This window comes from Microcebus murinus, chromosome 2 (assembly GCF_040939455.1).
Source record: "Microcebus murinus isolate Inina chromosome 2, M.murinus_Inina_mat1.0, whole genome shotgun sequence".
Taxonomy (NCBI): Eukaryota; Metazoa; Chordata; class Mammalia; order Primates; family Cheirogaleidae; genus Microcebus; species Microcebus murinus.
This window is the reverse complement of record NC_134105.1, coordinates 9645765-9663867: the sequence shown is the minus strand read 5'-3', so window position 1 is coordinate 9663867 and position 18103 is coordinate 9645765. Positions and strand designations below refer to the sequence as shown.

Below are 18103 nucleotides of genomic sequence, written 5' to 3'. Positions count from 1 at the left end.
TCAAGTGATCCTCCTGCCTCAGCCTCCTGAGTAGCTGGGAATACAGGCATGTGCCACCATGCCCAGCTAATTTTTTCTATATATTTTTAGTTGGCCAATTAATTTTTTTCAATTTTTTTTTTTTTTTTTTAGTAGAGATGGGGTCTCGCTATTGCTCAGGCTGGTCTTGAACTCCTGACCTTGAGTGATCCGCCTGCCTCAGCCTCCCAGAGTGCTAGGATTATAGGCGTGAGCCACCACACCTGGCCGTCACCTCCATTCTCAATGCCTGGGGCTCAGGTGGGGTTGCTACAAACCTCTGCCTCTTGGGGTGTATACATGACCCAGGTCTGGCCAATCATGATGGCTGTTAGTTCTGAAATAAGAACCCAAACTCATTCCTGGGCCTATGCTGGAACTATTCAGAAAGAGGCAGTATTTTTCCAGTGGGCTTGTTAGCTGGCGGGATGCAAGCTTGGCACCACTTTTGCTACTATTTGGACCAACACAAAGGACAGCAGGACAAACACCTAGAAAAGGAGAGATAACTGATTTCATCACTTAAGCTGCTGGATCCAGCCACGCCTGATATCCTACCTCTGGGCCTCTGGAGCCAATGCATTCTTTTTTTTTTACTTTTCCTTAAGCCAATTAAAATTGTATTTCTGTTGCTTTCAAGAGTCACAACGAAGCCTGGTGAGGCTCCATGAGTCTAGATCATCTCTCCCTCCTGGTAAACCTTGTACTCTTGTCACCACTTTTGCAAAGCCTGCCAACTCCTCCAGGTAGGTTTAGGAGTTTTGTACATCCCACGGATATATCCTGAGGTTGCTCAGTTGCACCAATGTCCTTTTCCCTCAGATTGGGAGCAGGGCCATATCTGATGGCTCTTTGTGTCTCCAGCACCTGGCTCGGTGCTTGGCGCATAGTGGGGCCTCGGCAATTCCTACAAAATGAATGCGTATGTGGTCTAAAGTAGCTATCTATGCAAACAAATCATGTGGTCGGTAGGTAGTAAAAGGCAGTGAGCATTAAGAGCTTGGATGTTGGAGTCAGACCCACTTGAATTTGGGTCTTGGCTCCCCTACTTGAGCAAGTCACTTAATCTTTCTCAGTCCTGAAGGTGGTGGGGGGCAGCGGGGGTGCAGATAACGCGAGAAAGATGCTTAGCACAGGCTGTAGCTCTTTGGCAGAATTGCCCTGGGAGCAGCTCTTTGCAAGCAAGGTGCAGACGTGCTCGCCTTTCTCTAGTGGGGGGAAATCTGGCCAGGATGGGCGCTGGGCCCGCGCCGGGGCCCCCCCCCCCGTGCCCTCCCCAGGGAAGGGCTCCTGCTCTGCCGCCCAGGTCAGTGCCCCCTGCCCCGTCCCCTTTCCCAAACGTGCTCCTCGACCATCACAGCGGAAGGGTGTGGCTGAGACGGAGCTGCAGTCCCCTGTGGGGCGACCAGGCTCTGGGCTTGCTGCCCTCCCTCCATCATCTTCTTCAATCCTCTCAACAAATGGAGGAAACTGAGGCACAGAGAGTGGCTTGCTCAAGGTCACAGCCACTAGTGCATGAGTGTCACTCACACCCAGGCAGTCTAGCTCCAGGCGCCTTTACTGAGCAGGCCAAGTTTGTAGGGAACGTTGTTCAGAAGGGGCTCCCAAGGGGGAATCACCAGGCCACAGGTGGAGCCACACGGAGCCCCCACTCTCAGGCTCCGAGCCTGTGTCCACCTGCCTCACCCAGGCAGGGCCCAGCTTCCCGAGACCTGGCTGTGACAACAATGTCTGGGTGTTAATCCCCTCCGAGTTTAGGGGCCTGAGCTGGGTCTGGCCAGGCGGGCTGGTTCCCACGCCAGGCCATCCACTCAGCAAATCCGCACAGGCTCTGCAGGGAGGGGTGGGGAGGGGGAGGGGGGGAGGGCCCCTGCTCAGCCTAGGCCTTGCTGTTCAGGGCCCCTCTTCCCCTCACTGGGGAGGTCCCTGAGCCTGCCCCAAGCCCTCGCTGGTTCCATCCTCCTCCTTGTGCCCCCTCCCACCCAGAACCTCTATCCCAACACCCGCCCCTTGCAGATCTACCTCAGCAGCCCCAAGCCCAAGACCCCTCCTTATTAAAGCACAACGTGGCCAGGTCCTGTCTTCTCACCTGGGTTCTCACCGGCGTTATTCCAAATGCTTCCAAACTGCTTTCCCTGCTTCTAAACTAACTTTTCTTCTCATTCTGTCACCCTGGCTGGAGTGCAGTGGCCTCATCATAGCTCACAGCAACCTCAAACTCCTGGGCTCAAATAATCCTGTCTCAGCCTCCAGAGTAGTCTGGGACTACAGGCATGTGCCACCATGCCTGGCTAATTTTTCTTTTTTTGTAGAGACAGGATTTTACTATGTTGCCCAGGCTGGTCTTGACCTCCCAGTCTCAAGTGATCCCACCAACTTTGGCCTCCCAAAGTAAACGGTATATTCTTTTTTTTTTTTTTTTGAGACAGAGTCTCGCTTTGTTGCCCAGGCTAGAGTGAGTGCCGTGGCGTCAGCCTAGCTCACAGCAACCTCAAACTCCTGGGCTCAAGCGATCCTCCTGCCTCAGCCTCCCAAGTAGCTGGGACTACAGGCATGCGCCACCGTGCTCTGCTAATTTTTTGTATATATATGGGTTGCCCAATTAATTTCCTTCTCTTTATAGTAGACATGGGGTCTTGCTCTTGCTCAGGCTGGTTTCGAACTCCTAACCTAGACTCCTTTAAAGGCGTAAGTCAGATTGTATCAGGCAGAACCTTCAGTGGGCCGGGGCCTGAGTGACGGGGCCCTGCCTACTCCTGTGGCTGCCTTCCTGCCACTCTGTCCTAGCCGTGGTGCTCCAAAGGGCTCCCGGCTTGTTCCCACCGCAGGGCCTCAGCTCACGCTGTTCTGCTGGGGCCTTGCTCCCTTGGCTCCCGGCCTGGCTGGCTCCCCGACTCATCCAGGTCTCTGCTCAAATGTCCCCTCCTCAAAGGAGCCCTCTGTGGAAGGCAGCTTCTAAGATGTCCCCTGGGACCAGACACCCTTGAATGCACGCCCTCCTCTTGAGTGGGTGGTGCCTAGTGACTTGCTTCTCACCAGTAGATTGTGGCGAGAACAATGGCGTGTCGCTGTCAATACTGGCTTACAGGTGGCTCACGCCTGTAATCCTAGCACTCTGGGAGGCTGAGGCGGGTGGATTGCTCGAGGTCGAGTTTGAAACCAGCCTGAGCAAGAGCAGGACCCCGTCTCTACTATAAATAGAAAGAAATTAATTGGCCAACTAACATATATAGAAAAAATTAGCCGGGGATGGTGGCGCGTGCCTGTAGTCCCAGCTACTCGGGAGGCTGAGGCAGGAGGATTGCTTGAGCCCAGGAGTCTGAGGTTGCTGTGAGCTAGGCTGACGCCACGGCACTCACTCTAGCCTGGGCTTGCAGGAAGATGGAGGCTTCGGGCTGGCTCGCTCTGAGTGAGAGCCGTGTTGTGACCTGCCCTACACAGAGGCCCACATGGCCAGGAGCCGAAGGAGGCCCCCAGACCCCAGCTGACACCTGCACTGCAGCCTGTGAGTGACCCTGGGACAGGGGACCCAGCTAGGCCGCACCCAGATTCCTGATCCACAGAAAAAGGGAGACAATAAACATCTGCATTTTAAGCTGCTAAATTTGGGAGTGTGACTTTTTACATAGCCATAGATAACACCCACCTCCACAATCGCTTTATTTTTCTTTGCAGCACTAGTTGCCGAGCTGGTTTGTGGGAGGCGACTGGGTGACCGCCAGGAGGCCAGGGTCGCGCCTCTTACTGGTCTCAGCATCCCCAGCGCCCAGCCCGGTGCCTGCCCCCACGCAGGGGTTACGCACTGAATGAGTGAATGGGTGAAGAAATGCAGGGACCTCAGAGGGACAAGGGCATAGCTCAGAAAAGCCAGATGTGGGGGGCTGAGGACAGGGGAGGGTGGCCCACCCCAGTCCTAGCTGCCCCAAGGGTCACCGCTGGCTCTAAGCAGAAACCAGGCACCCCGGTCTCCCACCTCTGCGGAACGAAGCTGCCCCCACCCTGGGACCTCGGCCCCGGCGACCCCGGCCCAGGCGTCAGGCTCTCACGGCCTCCGAGGGAGAGCTGGTCCCATCCCCGTGCTTCTCCCGGGCCATAAGATGCGGGTTGTCCTGCGGCCTCCGGACCGAAGGCGCATTTTTCTTCATTTGGTCAGGAGATTTGCTAAATGCCTTGTTTAGGGTGATCTAATTTTTATACTCTTGCCAGACTTTTCACAGAAATAATTTGTTAAGAAAAGAATCCCATTCCAGCCACATGTCCCAATTTTTGTTTGGAAAACGGTCCCTGTGCCCATAAAAAGGAAAGGACTGCTGAGTCCAGTCCCCTCCTGGCCCTGTCCCCAGGGGGTCCCAGGCCTTGCCAGGGGCTGAGAGGCTGGAGCACCTTCCAGCAAAAACACAGCCCCGGTTGGAACCCAGAGCCCAGTCTGGGTCTGGCGAGGGCTGGCCCCGTGCCCACCTGAGTGAGCCATTTCCTCCCAGACGGGCAAGTTTCCTGCCCAGAGGGAACAGGGCACATTCCCAGGCGGGGGTGGGCTGGGGCCTGCACTCGGGGAGGGGCTTCCATGGGTATTTCCCCCACCGCAGCGACCACGCCCTGGGATGAGAGGCCTGTCCTGGTGGTACAGCCGGAGCAGGGTTCAGAGGTTGGGCTCCAGCTGTCCCAGGGGTGGCCATTCCTGGGGGATGACCCAAAACCACCCAGCCAGCCTGGGGTCCGGCCTGCCCTGTGTCCCAGCTGTGCACTGGGTAAGGGCTGGAGGTCCCAGGCCAGCCCCTGCCTGCTCCCAAGCTGCAGCCCTTGGGTGACCGTGGTGTCCTTTGCTGAGAGGCAAGAAGAGCCTGGAAGTGCCTTCTCCCGGCCTCATCTCCTCCTGACGCCGGCCCTGCCTCCCCCCACCCAAAAGCCCCCACGGCCCCCACTCTCCAAGCCCACCATGGGGCGGCGCCTTTGCCCTGTGGGGCCTCTCCTGAGCTGGGGCCCTCAGTCCCCATGGAACCCAGTGCCCCGTGGGCTGGGTGCCTGGGCTAGCAGAACGTGGCTGTGCTGGAGCTCAGCTGCCTTGGACAAAAGTTGGCCGGAACCACATCCCAGCGCCCATCAGGAGTGGACCTGCCGTATTTCTCACGCCCGCCTGTCGCTGTCAGCTTCCCTGGGCCGGATCTTCAACAAGAAGAGGGCAGCGGGGAGCACGCAAAGCACGTGAGCTCTGGGGGCCAGGCCGCCTGGATTCACATCCTGGCTTGGCCACTTACTACCTGTGTGCCCTTGAGCAAGTTACTTAACCTCTCTGAGCCTGTTTGTGAATCTGTAAAAACAGATAACAGTACCTGCTTCTGGGGCCTGATGTCTAAATGAAATTATGAAAGTACCCAGCACGTGCCTGGTAAGCACCAACACATGGCAGTGACTCTGCTGACAGGCTCAGAGCGGGCGGCGGCTTGTCCGAAGGCACACAGAGGCAGGCAGAGGAGCTGGCACCCGACCCTTCGTGCTCCCTGAGCTGGGCCCTGCAGGGGACACAGGGCTGAACAGGGCTGAGGTGGGAAGGACCCTGGTGGTCTCTGGGGACCCAAGACCACCGACAGAGGCTTCCTTCATCTCTTTCTCAGCCTGGGATGGGCCAGGGCATGGCACCGTCCCCCCAAGTCTGCAAGTGGGTGCTGGGCCATGTGTCCCTCCCGCCCCGCACCCCTCCCCACTCCGCTTGAACTCCTCCTGGGTCTGCAGAGAGCCCTGTCCCCCAGGGCGCCCGTCCAGGCCAGCCCGAGGCACATGTCCCAGGATCCTGCCAGAGGGCTGTGTGGCCTCAGAAAGGCCTCTGTCCCTCTCTGTGTCCGTGACTCTAGGCACAGGCTGAGCAAACCACCACTTTATTGTTTACGGGGAGCGCAGGGGAGGCCGGTGCAGACAGTGAAACTCCCCAGCCCCAGCCCCACCAGGGAAGGCAGGTGAGGGGCTGAGTCTGTCGCCCACCCTGAGAACAAGAGGGAATCACCCAGGGGCCCCGAGTCGCCCCTCTCTCCAAGGGCCCATCCCAAACCCCTGCCCTCCCGCAGGGTCCCCAGCGCCCACCCAGGGGCCGGCCCTGCCACTCCGCCTCCAGGCAGCGTCCTGGGATCAAGGCCACACAGGTCAGCCGCGTGGGCCTGAGACAGACTCCGAACCCTCCCTCAGGCGGGTCAGGAGGGGGCCGAGCCCCGAGGCGGGCTGGGCGTGGACACGGAAGTCCTCTGGGGTGGAAAGTCCTGCGGAAGGCGGGAGGGAAGGATGGAGGGAGGAAGCTGCCACTTTCCCCTTCCCCTGGGGGCCTCGGGCTCCAGTGACCGGGACCTTCCTCTCACTTGGGCTCTGGGGTGCAGGCTGGAGGGTCGTGGACAGGGAGGGGGAGCCTCAACCTCCCCACCGCTAGTGACCTGGAGGACAGCCCTGGCCTGGCGTCGGAGCGGGGCTGGAGGGGATTCCAGCTCCCGCTGTCCCCACCCCAGGAGAGGTCGCCCGGCTCTTCTTGAACGTGGCCTCTCGAGGTCCCTACAGGGCTGCCGTGTCGGGGACGCGTGGGCTGGGGGTGCCCACCTGTATCTGGCAAAGGTCAAGCAGGGGCCGGGCGCCCACCAGACACCAGAGCTCGCCCAGGAGGGAGACGAGCACGCCCAGGAGGTCCAGCCAGCGGCCCACGGTCAGCAGCAGCACGAACAGGCCGCCCATGCGCACCAGCACCGTCTGCACCTGGCCCTGCGTGCCGGGGTGCTGCCGCTGCTCCTCTAGGGACACGGGCGCCTGTCACCACCCGCCCCTGCATCCTGGGTCTGGACCCCCCAGCTCCCAGACCCGCCCTCCCCAGAGCGAGCCTCCCCCACCCCCACTGTGGTCCTCGTCCCCATCCGCTCTCTGAGCACCTGCAGGGCGCCAGGCGCTCCTGCCTCCCAGGACTCTCCGCCCCCCGCTAGTCTCCTGCTGGCCCAGGACACAGCCCCGTCCTGCCTCCCCTCTTCCCGCACACCGTGTCCGAGCCATCAGACAGAGCCTGGCCGGCAGCGGGTCGTGAATGCCGACCGGACGGACTCAGGCCCCGGCCCTCACCCTGCATGTAGATGACCAGCAGCGTGTAGCAGATGGTGAGCGGCGTCCAGAAGCGCACGGCCTCCGAGGTGGTCAGGAAGTCCTGGTTGATGAGGGCCACAGCCGCCAGGTCGCCCACAGCAAAGGCCACGGCCAGGGCGCGGCCCAGGAGCCGGGGGAGGCCGTAGGCGTTGGCCAGCAGGCCCAGGCAGACGCCACAGTAGCGCTGGCTGCTGTGCAGCTCGTACAGGCGGCAGACGTGGCGCTGGAGGCGCCGGGCCCCCGAGGCGAGCAGCGCGGCCAGCCCGAGGCTCAGCAGCAGGTTCAGCGTGTGGCGAGGGGCGCCCTCCTGCAGGAAGCTCAGGCCGCAGGCCAGCCCGCAGCCCAGCGAGTACTGGCACAGCAGGTAGAGCTGCAGCCGCTCCGTGTCCCGGGAGCCCTGGGGGCGGCAGCGGAGCGACAGCAATGGGGGCTGCCCCACCCATAGGACGCTGGAGCCTGAGGGACCCTGGGGGTGGCTCCCAAAGTGGCATGCTGGCTTCAGGTTAAGCCCCAATGGGATCGTTTCTCCCGCCTTAATTTCATTCCTGTCTTATTACTTGGGGCCCATCTGTTAGCTAAAGAGCCTGGAAGACCTGGGTTCAAACCTGACTACCCCTTGCTGGTTGTTGACCATAGACAAGCCACTTACTCTCTCTGAGCCTCAGTTTCCCCATCTGTGAAATGGGGACCACGACTTTTTTTTTTTTTTTTGAGACAGAGTCTCCCTTTGTTGCCCAGGCTAGAGTGAGTGCCGTGGCATCAGCCTAGCTCACAGCAACCTCAAACTCCTGGGCTCAAGTGATTGATCCTCCTGCCTCAGCCTCCCGAGTAGCTGGGACTACAGGCATGCACCACCATGCCCGGGTATTTTTTTCTATATATATTAGTTGGCCAATTAATTTCTTTCTATTTAGAGTAGAGACGGGGGTCTTGCTCTTGCTCAGGCTGGTTTCGAACTCCTGACCTCGAGCAATCAACCTGCCTCAGCCTCCCAGAGTGCTAGGATTACAGGCATGAGCCACCGTGCCCGGCCGGGACCATGACTTTTACCCGCTGTGGTTGTGAGGAGCAGATGAGATGCTGCACACAAAGTACCTAGCACAGGGCCTGGCATTTGGGAAGCTCGAGACGCAGGAGCCGTAGCTGTGATTTTCTGGGGACGGGTTGTATCCACTGCGAGCGGAGACTTTGCTTTGGCAATCACAACCCGAGTGACTCACCCCACCTTCCCTGCGGTCTCACCTTGCCCAGGGACAGCAGTGTGGACACAGCCCGGAGGGAGAACTCGAGCACCACGAGGGCAGCCACGCGAGCCCCCACGATGGTCAGGAAGAGGGTCAGCCCTGCCACGTGCACCGTCTCCAGTGAGGCCCACTGGGCCTGCAGCCGCTCCTTCTGGGGCCGCCGCTGTGGGTCACTGTGGGGGCAAGTGGGTGTGGACAGGGGTGTGGAGCCACCAGCCTCGGCCCCTGGCAGGTGCTTGTGTCCCCAGTCATACTCCCTGGTCCGCTGCCAGCCCTCCCCAAAGAGACCAGAGTCACAGTACAGGGCCCAGGGGCCTGGCGAGGGGCTTGGAGTGGGACGGGGAGGTGGGCACTCACTTGGCGCAGCCCACGAAGAAGTAGACTTTCAGGAGGCTGTTCAGGACCGAGACTCCGAGGGCCCCGACCAGGCCTGGGGGTGTGGGAGGGAAGTGGCAGGTGCAGGAGGAAGGAGTGTTAGGCGGTGGGGCAGAGGAGGGGATAGCCCAGGTGGCAGGGCGGCAGGAGACCTGCGTGGGTGGGGTGCACCTGCACTGCCCGGAGCTGGGAGGGTGGGGCTGAGTGGGAGGGGGAGGCCTCACCTTGCAGGAGGGAGTCCAGGAGGCCGGAGCCCCACTCGAGGGAGGGGAGGGACGGCAGGTGGAACATGGCAGCCCAGAGGCAGCCTAACTAGGTCTGCACAGACAGACAGATGATGTCACCGGGCAAAGGGCAAAGGTGTCAGTACAAGGGGAGGAGGGCCCTGGAGGGGGAGGTCCAAGCCCAGACTGGGGTAGGGGAGGAGAGCCAGGGGCGTAACTCTTCCAGGCCCCAGGAAGGCGAGCACAGGGGCGTGGGGAGCCAGCTGCTGCCTGGTGCCCCCATTTGGCAGTGTGAGGTGAAGGGGGATGTATCTCTGGGGCTAGTCTCTGGTCTCTGTCCCTGCTAAAGTCTGCGTCCACTTTTCTCACCCTCCCGAGGCCCCAGGCTCCATCTACCCTGCCCCTGCCTTAGGTTTGGGTCCTGTCTTCTCAGCCTGAAGTGTGGGCTCTGCTCTCTCAGCCCCAGGCCTGGGGCTCTGTCGCCTGCAGCCAGAGGTCCGGCCGTGTCCTGTCAGCTCCAGGTCAGGGGCTCGACTGCCCTCCGCAGCCAGAGGTCAGGCCCCGCCAGCTCTTTGTGAGGTCTGGTTCCGGCTTCCCTAAGCCTAAGGTCTGGCTCTGGCCTGGCGCGGATTCCTGCCCTCCTGCTGTCCCTGCCTGTGTCCACTAGGTGGCGGGCCTCACCGGGGCGGGTGGGGTGGGCTGGCCAGCGAGGCGCCTGCCCGGTCCTTGCCTGCAGAGTCAGGGCAGCGAGAAAGAGCAGCCAGCCAAGGGAGGGGGTCAGGGACGGGGTCTGAGGCTGGTGGCCGAGGGGAGTCATTGAACTAAACAAAATAGAAAAGTTTATTGACTTGGAGTGTGCGGCAGGGAAGGCAGGTGGGGCAGCTTGAGCCCGGCCAGTGCTGCCCCTTCCAGGGGGCTGGGGTCCCCGCTGCAGCGTCATGGTGGCGCATGGCGCTGAGAGCCTGACGCGGGGCGTGTGTGGGCCTGGAGAGGGCCCGGCGCCTGCTGCTCCCCCAGCGCCTGCTGCTCCTCCAGCCGCGGGCCCCACCCTGATTTGTCACTTCCTTTCCCGGCCTCGGTCTCCTCATCTGGACAACGGGCACCCCAGGGCTCCCGAAGAACCTCAGGCTCCGTGCAAATGCCCACAGCACCGGGCCCTGGGCGGCCCTCAGCAAAAGCCCTGAGAGGAGCTGAATTTTGTCCCCCAAAATTTGTATGTTGAAGTCCTGTCCCCCAGGACCTCAGGATGTGACTGTGCGTGGACATGGGGCCTTTGCAGAGATAATGAAGTCAAATGAGGTCATGCAGTGGCCTCATAACCACGACAGTCCAACATGGCTGGTGTTCTTACAAGAAGAGATTGGGACACAGACACACGCAGGGGGACGACCACGAGAGGACACAGGGAGAAGGCGCCCTCGGAGGAACCAGCCCTGCTGACATCCGGCTCTCAGGTTTCTGGCCTCCAGAGTTGTGAGAACAGATTTCCATTGTCTAAGTCCCCTGGTCTGTGGCACTTTGTGATGGCAGCCTGAGCAAACAACATAGATGACGACGCCGTGGCCTCCCCTGCACCCGGGTGTCCCCATGGTACCGCGATCCCACGGTCCCGATGCGGCAGGGCCCTCATCAGGGGCACAGGTCCAGGGTGGGCAGACCTGGGTTCCCGTCCTGGCTCTGCCACTGCAAAGCTGTGTGGCTTTGGGCAAAGCCATGTCACCTCTCTCAGCCTCAGCTTCCTTATGGTAAAAGAGGATTTACTGTCTCGTGCTGCTGTGTGAGGACTGAGCAAGCTGACACGTGTAAGGCACTGGGCTCATGCCCGCAGCAGCTGTTATACCGAGGAATAAAGCTCTGGGATGCAATGGCCCAGTACAGGGAAGGAAGAGAACTTTCTGGAGAGCAGAGTCGGTAATAACTTGGAGTGGATGCTCTGGCGCTGGCTGGGCCATGGGCTGTGCGCGTTCCCCCAGTCCTGTGGCAGGGCCTGGGCACATGGCCCACTCTGGGGCGGCCAGTCCCGCCGGGCAAGTGCCGGGCTGTGTCCGGGTGTGGGGTGAGGGCGTGGCCTAGGTGCCCCGGTGCCGGGCCCGCACGGCCAGTTTCCGCAGCTCGTCCCAGAAGAGCATGCTGAGTATGGTGTGGGGGCCCAGGCGCAGGTAGGCCGGGCCCAGACCCTTGTAGAGCGCCAGGGGGCCCTCCTGCCGCCAGATCTTCACCAGGCAGTCCGCGAGGCCCCCGTACAGCTGGCCCTGGGGACAGACATGGGGCGGGAGTCACCACAAGGGCCGAGGGGCCCTGCCAGGTGTCTGTGTGTTCAAGGCTTCTGTGGGGACACGGGAAAGGGACTCCCCCCCAGCTGGGCAAATTACAAACAGGTGACCCTCTGGTCTGTGACACTGGAAAAGGGAACCTCTTCCTCCCGGCAGCCACAGCCCCACGCCAGGGGGCTCAGCTTGGCTCACGGTGCCCGGGCTGATCTCGCCACCAACTCACCCTGTGGGTGGCGCCTTTGGTTGACACATGCGTGAGGCCACAGTGCCAGGAGAAGGCCGTGGGGTCAGGCCTGAATTCCAGTTCTGGTTCCTTCACTTACCAGGTGGGCGACCTCAGGGGAGTCACTTGATCTGAGCCTCAGTTTCCTCATCAGGAAAATGAAGGTGGTCGTGGGGATGGAGTTAACCCCAGTGTGGAAGTGCTCAGCCCGCGCCTGGGACCAGGTGCTCAGCAACAAGCCCAGCTGCTGTGTCTGCATGCGTGTCACGTGTCTGTTCGTCTCTGGCTGCTCGTGTCTGTGTCGGGGTGTGTTCCCAGCACCCCACGTCCCCTGCCCCCCGCCCCTCGCACCCTGCCAGCTCCATCCACCGGCTGATTGTACAGTCGCGTGCTGGCCACGTCGAAGGGGGTCATGACGGCAACCACGGCTACGCTGCTAATCATGCCTCCAGCCAGGGCCACCAGCCAGCTGTCCTCTGGGAGCCACTGTGGGGAGGGCACAGGCTGCTGACCCTGCAACTGCCCTCTTCCCACCAGCATGCAGGGGGTGCGAGGGCTGGAGAGAGGGGAACAGACCAGCCCCTCCAGCCATGGCCCCCAGCCCACCACCCCCAGCTCCTTCACAGCTTCGGAGATCACTGCTGTCCCCCCTCCCGCTGGGCCCGAGGGCTTGGGTCACCACTGAGGGCAGAGCCCGGGCCCCACCCGTTGCCACCCCCTGGACCTCCCTGTGTGGAAGGAGGCACAGGTGTCCCCAGCCCCTCACCTGTCGCTCTTGCACCCAGGCCTTGGCTGAGGTGAAGGTGGCCAGCTGGGCGGCAGAGCCCACCATGACTCGAGGCACGGCCCCACCCACGCCCCGCCATAGCCCCGACGGGCCCTGCTGCTGCCAGATGGTCTCCAAGGCACCCAAGACGCTCTGCAGGCACAGGGCAGGAGGTCACTGGACAGCCCCTGCCCAGTCCTGGAGCCCATCCAGCCCATGCAGCCAGGGAGCTCTGGGCAGTGACGGTCCTCACCTGGTGATGGTGCTGGTGCCCCACGGCCATCGCAGCCACCGTCTGGGCCTGCAGCTGCGTTTTCACCTGTGCGAGAGGAGGGGAAGACAGCTTGGGGACAGAACCTGAGGGAGCTGGACAGGCTGTGCGTGTTGAGGGCGCCCCCAGCCTGTGCCTGAAACCCAGAGCTCTGAGGTCCCGCGCCCCAAGCTTAGAGGGCCTGCCAAATGGGGTTGGGGCGCGGCTTTGGAGTTGCCTGCATCTCGCTGTGACTTGGAGTGAGTTACTTGATCTTCTCTGGGCCTCAGCTTTGTCTGTCACCCTTGAAAGGCTGTTCTGAGGATTGCGGGAGATGGTGACTGTCCAGCACCCTCGCAGGACGGCGAGCTCTGGCTCAACGGCAGCTTTCATTCTTAGCTTACTCGAGTCCGCACGGGAAGAAAGTGACCCGGCTAGGATTTGAAGCCCTGCACCTGCCACCCTTTGCCCCTCCCCCAGCTAAGGACCAGTGGGGGCAGGGTCCCCAGGGGAGCATGGATCAGGGAAGGCCCTGGTGCCCTGGGCAAGGGGCAGATTCCAGGCCTGGGCTGGGATGTTCTGGGGAGCAGCCCCACCCAGCGGCCCCACCCTGCCAGGTCTGCCAGCCCCGGAGCCCGCAGAGCCTCCTCGGGAGCCGAGTCACGGGGTGCTGGGGGTTGGAGACCAGGTACTCACCAGGTAAGCCGGGCTCCCCACGAAGGCTCCCAGTGCCCCAGCAACAGCGCCGGCGACCACGGTGCCACCCGGCTGCTGGGTGAGGCCGGCCTGGCACGCCAGGCTGTAGCAGTAGAAGCGGACGCCGTTCATGAGGCCCTGGTACAGCAGGCCGGCGGCCAGCCCCTTCTGCAGGCCCCACAGCCCGTCGGCTCGGGCCACGGCGGCAACAGAGGACACAAGGCCCCGGTAGGGCCGTGGGTAGGTGCCCTGGGCCTGCAGCTCCCCCTGCAGCTGCAGCCGCGTCTTCACCACCTCCAGGGGATTGGTGAAGACACAGGCCAGGCAGCAGGCCGAGGCGCCCAGCACCAGGTCCACAGCTGGGGGCACCGTCTCCATGGCCTCTGTGCCAGGGGCTTGCTGAGGCTGGGGCAGGGGCATGGCAAGGACCCTGGGCTGGTGGTGTTTAGGCTGCCTGTGTCCCCGCAGGGCCACAGGGCTGGAGCTCCAGGGTGCCTGAGGCCATGTTTAGAGGACAGGGGTCCCAGTTGGACAGGCCTAGGGATGCCTGGAAGCTGCTGCTCTGCCTGGAGTCCACCTGCTCTGCTCAGCTGCCCGGGTCTGCTGTGCCTGGGACACGCCCCCGCTGGCTCTGTCCAATCCTAGCTGCCTCGGTCCCCACACCTCCCACCTTGGGGCGGGCCTGGATCCTGGGATCTGGGGGAAAGGTCACTAGGGGCTGGACGGAGGATGGGGGTGGGGAGAAGGTGCCAACCAGCCCGGGCACTTCCTCTTGCCCTCCCCCTGGCCCTGGGCACAGGGCTGGTGCTCCTGCCTGGCCTCTGGCTTAGCCTGTCCTGCTCCGGCTCAGAGCCCTGGGCACAGGGCAAGTATCTGGGAGGTCCCTAGACCAGGTGTAGGGGCAACCCAGCAACTGCCCACCCCCACCCCTGCCACTGCCAGTGTGACTCCCTTTCCAGGCCTCAACCTTCCAATCTGGCCCCACAGTCTACGGTCCCTCTGTCCGAGGGAACAGAGGTGGAGAAGGGCTGATTTGGAATCCTAGCACCGCTATTACATGCGACCCCAAGCAAGTCGCCCTCCCTGGGCTCCAGTCTCCCTCATTGTAAAATGGGGCTATTGACGTCCACTTCAGAAGGTTCTTTGGAGGACTGGAGATGTGCCAAGAGTTCGCCTAGCACAGGGCTTCACCCAATAAAGGTGGTCCACATCCCCGGCTGCCTCTGGCTCCTGCCACCCATCCCTGCCCCCTGACTTCCGGGTCCCTGGGTAGGTAGGAGATGGAAAATCAGGTGACCTCATGGCTTTAGCACTTGGCAGGTAAGGACTTGCCCACCAGAAGAGGGAGCCCCTCCTGACTGGGGCAGGAGGCTCTGCAGCTCCCTGCAGGAGAGCCAGCTGGGGAGGGAAACACCCTTTGTGTCTGGTCAGGAGGGAACTCCCACCCCGGCCCTGCTGTCAGATGCCTGTCTGCCCGGGCTGGGACCAGCACCAGCCTCCCACCTTGGCCTCTGCCCCAAGGCAGCTTTCTCCAGCCAGCCCACCCTGAATCACCCAGGTCCCAGTCAAATCCAGAGGCAGAACCGCCCCCTGGGACCCACCTTTGCTGCCTCCACACCCCCCTCCCTGCCCCAGCCCTTTCCACCCAGGTGTGAGGCCCTTGGGGCAGCAGTGCTGAGTGGCTTGAGGGCCGTACCCTCTGGCTGGCCCCCAGAGGGGACAACTCAGCAAGAGGCCGTGAGGACAGCCTGGACTCTCTTGGGTTTGTTCCCAGAGCAGCTGGCACTGCCCCCTGCCCCCGGGGGCTGCAGAGGTTGGAGCACCCTGCCCGGGGCTGGGCAGGCTGCCAGTGGGCAGCAGTGCAGACAGGCCTGGGACTGGAGCTGGCGGCTGCCCCTCCCCTGGCCACTGCAACAGGAGGGAGGGCAAAGGTCAGGCCAAGGAACTCCCAAGGCCCCGAGCGCCTGCTGATAGTGAGCCCACCAGGGGAAGTGGATCTGGTTTCCAGGGTTGGCACAGAGCAGGTGATGAGCAAGTTTGCAGAATGGGGAAGAAGAAGGGCCTGTGGGCCTGAGGGGGGTTGGAGATCTCCCTCCCCCTACCCTGGTCAAGGAGAGCCAGTGACAAGTCTTGGCAATATAACGTGTCTATTTTATTTTAAAAAACAAAACCCAAACCACCTGACCCCATCCTCAGAGAGCTCTTGACAAAGCTCTTGGGAAAGGCCTGGCTCCAGCCAAGCAGGGGACAGATGTCAGCCGGACACCAGGCCTGGTGGGCTCCACTCCTCTCCAAACCCCTCCTGCCTCCCCTCTGCTCCTGGGTGCTGCGGCACTGCGGGCCGGGGGAGGGGCAGGGCAGGGCCTGGGCGTGCGCAGGCAGCTGCGCGGGGATGGAGTTAGGAGGCAACATGCACAGACACCTGGTGTTCCCACATGGCCAGGAGAGTGTTCCAAAACGAACAAGGGTGGCTGGGCACTCAGGGACCCCAGGCAGCCCTGAGCCTCTGTCCTGGCCCTGACCCAGGAGAGGAAGAGGGACTCCCTTAGATCTAGATTCTTCTCGTCGCCATTCTGAAGAGATGGTGCACGCTGGGGCAGAGGCCCAGGGAGGAGGGCCGTCTGCAGAGCCCACAGGGCTCAGACCCCCCGCCCCAGGGATCTCCAGTCGCTCCCTGCCTGGCAGGATGCCCGGGGTGCTGGGTACCCATCTGGATCCCTGGGAGTGAAGAGACCTGTCTTAAGCCACACTGGTGGTTCTGCCAACTGGGGCAGGAGTGTGCCTCGGCTCCCGAGCAGACGATGGCACGGCCACTGCACAGTGCCTGCTGGCACGCGTGCTCCCTTTCCCGCCCCACCGGGGTGCCAACCAGCCCCGCCTCAGCACCAGGGGTCCCGGGAGGCTCTGCCTCGGCACAGGCTGTCGCTCCGCTGCCAGGCGCTGTGGATGAGGCTCAGGGCGTCCTCGAATTTCTTCTTGTTGGAGGCTTCCTGGAGGGCCTTGTGTGGGAGGTCCACCTGTGTTGGGGGCGTGCACGCCAGATGTGAGGGCCGCAGGCCCCGCACTGCCAGGGGTTGCCGGGGCTCCCGGGCGCCAGCCTGGCCCTGCCCTCACGAGCCCTCTACACCCCTCCCCGGGACGACTTCCACCAGGGTTGGCGCTGAAAATGGGAGGTGCTCCCCCAGCCGCCTCCTTCCCGGGAGGCCGCAGCTCCCAGGCTGGCCCAAGGCGGCCCGCGCTCTGACCAGCCCTGCCCCAGGCATGGCCTGTGCTCGAAGACCCACTCTGCCCAGGGGCCTAACGGGCGCCTCCCGCACGGTAAGCTCGGAGGGCGAGGGGCATGCTCTGCCATTCTTGGGCCCGTGCCATCTGGGCACAGCTCTAGGCCCGCCATAAGCACTTAATTCATGCTTTTTGACCGGAACTGAGGTCAGGAATTTTGTTTCCCGGGTTCTATTTTCAGCTTTCCCCTCAGGCTCCCCAGGAGTCAGGACTTTGTGTCTGTCCCAGGGCTTCTGCTGTCAACCACCCCACCCCCGGCCCTAGAAGCAGGGCCAGGTTCTGGGAGCAGCCGGGGGCTCCTTTCCCCAGGGGGTGGTTCCCACTCCACAGGGGCCCTGGCTGAGCTAGGTACCTGGTAGATGGTTTTCCACCCAGAATTCAGTGCAGACAGGAATCGGTCCAGTTCGGAAGTGCAGCTCAGGTAGATAACCCAGGGTGGGAGCTGCTGCTGGCTGTCCTGGGAGAACTCCTAGGGCGAGCCAGGCCCCAGGTGAGCAGAGATCTCCCCCTGCAGGGCCTGCTGCCGTCCCACCCCCGCGTGCCCAGCTCACCAAGACACAGTACTCCTTGCCCGGCTCGGTGGAGACAGTGCTGATGTCAGCCAGCTTGGCTGTGCCCAGCGAGCGGAAGAAGCTGGTCTGGCAGTCCTCGTGGCAGGTGAAGATGCGGTCATCGGTGAGGACCAGGCAGCAGGGGATGCAGGGGCTGGGAGCCACCCCCTGGGGGATGACCTGAGGGCATCGGCAGGGGGCAGGGGCAAGGCAGGCTGAGTCCTCCAGGGCTGGGCTGCACCAGAGCTCCCCAGTCCTCTGTCCTCCCCCCAGGAGTCAGGCAGGCTCCGCCCCATCAGGAGCATAGTTGGGGACAGGGGTGATGGTGGGAGTGCTCTAGGCTGCAGGTGGCCCTGAGCTCCAGTGTCCATTCCTGGGCTGCCCCCTGGAGTCTGTCCTGGTCCTCACAGGTTGCTCTGTGACTGGTGCGGGTTTGGGGACGGGACCCTGGGGATCTTGTCGGAGCAGGAGCAGCTCACCCCCTTGGACACGGCCTGGCAGAGGTGCTGCATCCAGTCGGCCATCTCGGCCTCGCTCTCGGCGCTCAGCTCTAGGCAGGGCCGGTCGGCGAGAATGACCTGGAAGGCGTGGGGCCGGTCCGTGGTGTTGGATCTCCGGCAGCCACCGCACTGCTCCCCCCTGGGCCAGAGGACGAGGGTGAAATGGGAGCGAGGAGGCAGGGGCGGTGGGTTGGGAGCCCCCGGGGCTGCGGACACAGGACCTGCCCCACAGAGCTGAGGCCAGGGGACACCACAAGGCTGGCAGGAGAGACTTCCCCTTTCTAGATAACACCCCTTATCTCTGAAATTGCCAAGATCCTTCTAGATACCCAAACATGGCCAGGGGAGGAGTAGCGATCAGTGACATTCTCAGCACTGGTGCCCATTCATTCATTCATTCATTCACCCACGGTTCTTTCCAAGGGTGCATGTGTCCGTCCCCTTTCAGGCTAGGAGCTTCCTTGGGGTGGGGGGTGCCTGCCTCCCTCCTACACTGGTCCCATTCCAGGCAAGGAGATCCTTGCTCCCTCCCTCCTCCCCTCGGTGGGCTCCTCGTGGCCCACAGTGCGCCAAACCCCAGGGCCCCAGCCAAGGCTG

General features: G+C 62.4%; 3 protein-coding genes across 5 annotated transcripts in view; all 3 read right to left on the bottom strand.

Moving 5' to 3' along the window:
* Window positions 1-5875: 5875 nt before the first annotated feature.
* TMEM82 (transmembrane protein 82) lies at window positions 5876-9189 on the bottom strand. Its single transcript, XM_012763050.3, has 6 exons — window positions 8966-9189; window positions 8724-8796; window positions 8365-8539; window positions 7102-7519; window positions 6595-6782; window positions 5876-6266 (listed from the first exon to the last, which is right to left on the bottom strand). Exons 1-6 carry the CDS (start codon window positions 9030-9032, stop codon window positions 6201-6203), a joined length of 987 nt encoding a protein of 328 aa, XP_012618504.2. The 5' UTR covers window positions 9033-9189; the 3' UTR covers window positions 5876-6200.
* Window positions 9190-9787: 598 nt separating this feature from the next.
* SLC25A34 (solute carrier family 25 member 34) lies at window positions 9788-14408 on the bottom strand. Of its 2 annotated transcripts, XM_012763049.3 has the most exons (5): window positions 13174-14247; window positions 12481-12546; window positions 12228-12380; window positions 11813-11947; window positions 9788-11217 (listed from the first exon to the last, which is right to left on the bottom strand). In XM_012763049.3, exons 1-5 carry the CDS (start codon window positions 13591-13593, stop codon window positions 11035-11037), a joined length of 957 nt encoding a protein of 318 aa, XP_012618503.1. In that variant the 5' UTR covers window positions 13594-14247; the 3' UTR covers window positions 9788-11034. The 2 variants fall into 2 exon arrangements, with proteins under 2 accessions (XP_012618503.1, XP_075850449.1); XM_075994334.1 differs by lacking the exon at window positions 11813-11947 and having other exon boundaries at window positions 13174-14408.
* Window positions 14409-15894: 1486 nt separating this feature from the next.
* The window catches only part of PLEKHM2 (pleckstrin homology and RUN domain containing M2), a 38605-nt gene continuing 36396 nt past the window's right edge, over window positions 15895-18103 (bottom strand). For both annotated transcript variants that reach the window (XM_020281590.2, XM_012763048.3), the window contains 4 exons: window positions 17486-17645; window positions 17007-17186; window positions 16808-16924; window positions 15895-16190 (listed from right to left, as the gene is read on the bottom strand). In XM_020281590.2, coding sequence (XP_020137179.2) covers window positions 16053-16190; window positions 16808-16924; window positions 17007-17186; window positions 17486-17645 — 595 coding nt within the window. In that variant the 3' untranslated portion in view covers window positions 15895-16052. The remainder of the gene's footprint in view (window positions 16191-16807; window positions 16925-17006; window positions 17187-17485; window positions 17646-18103) is intronic.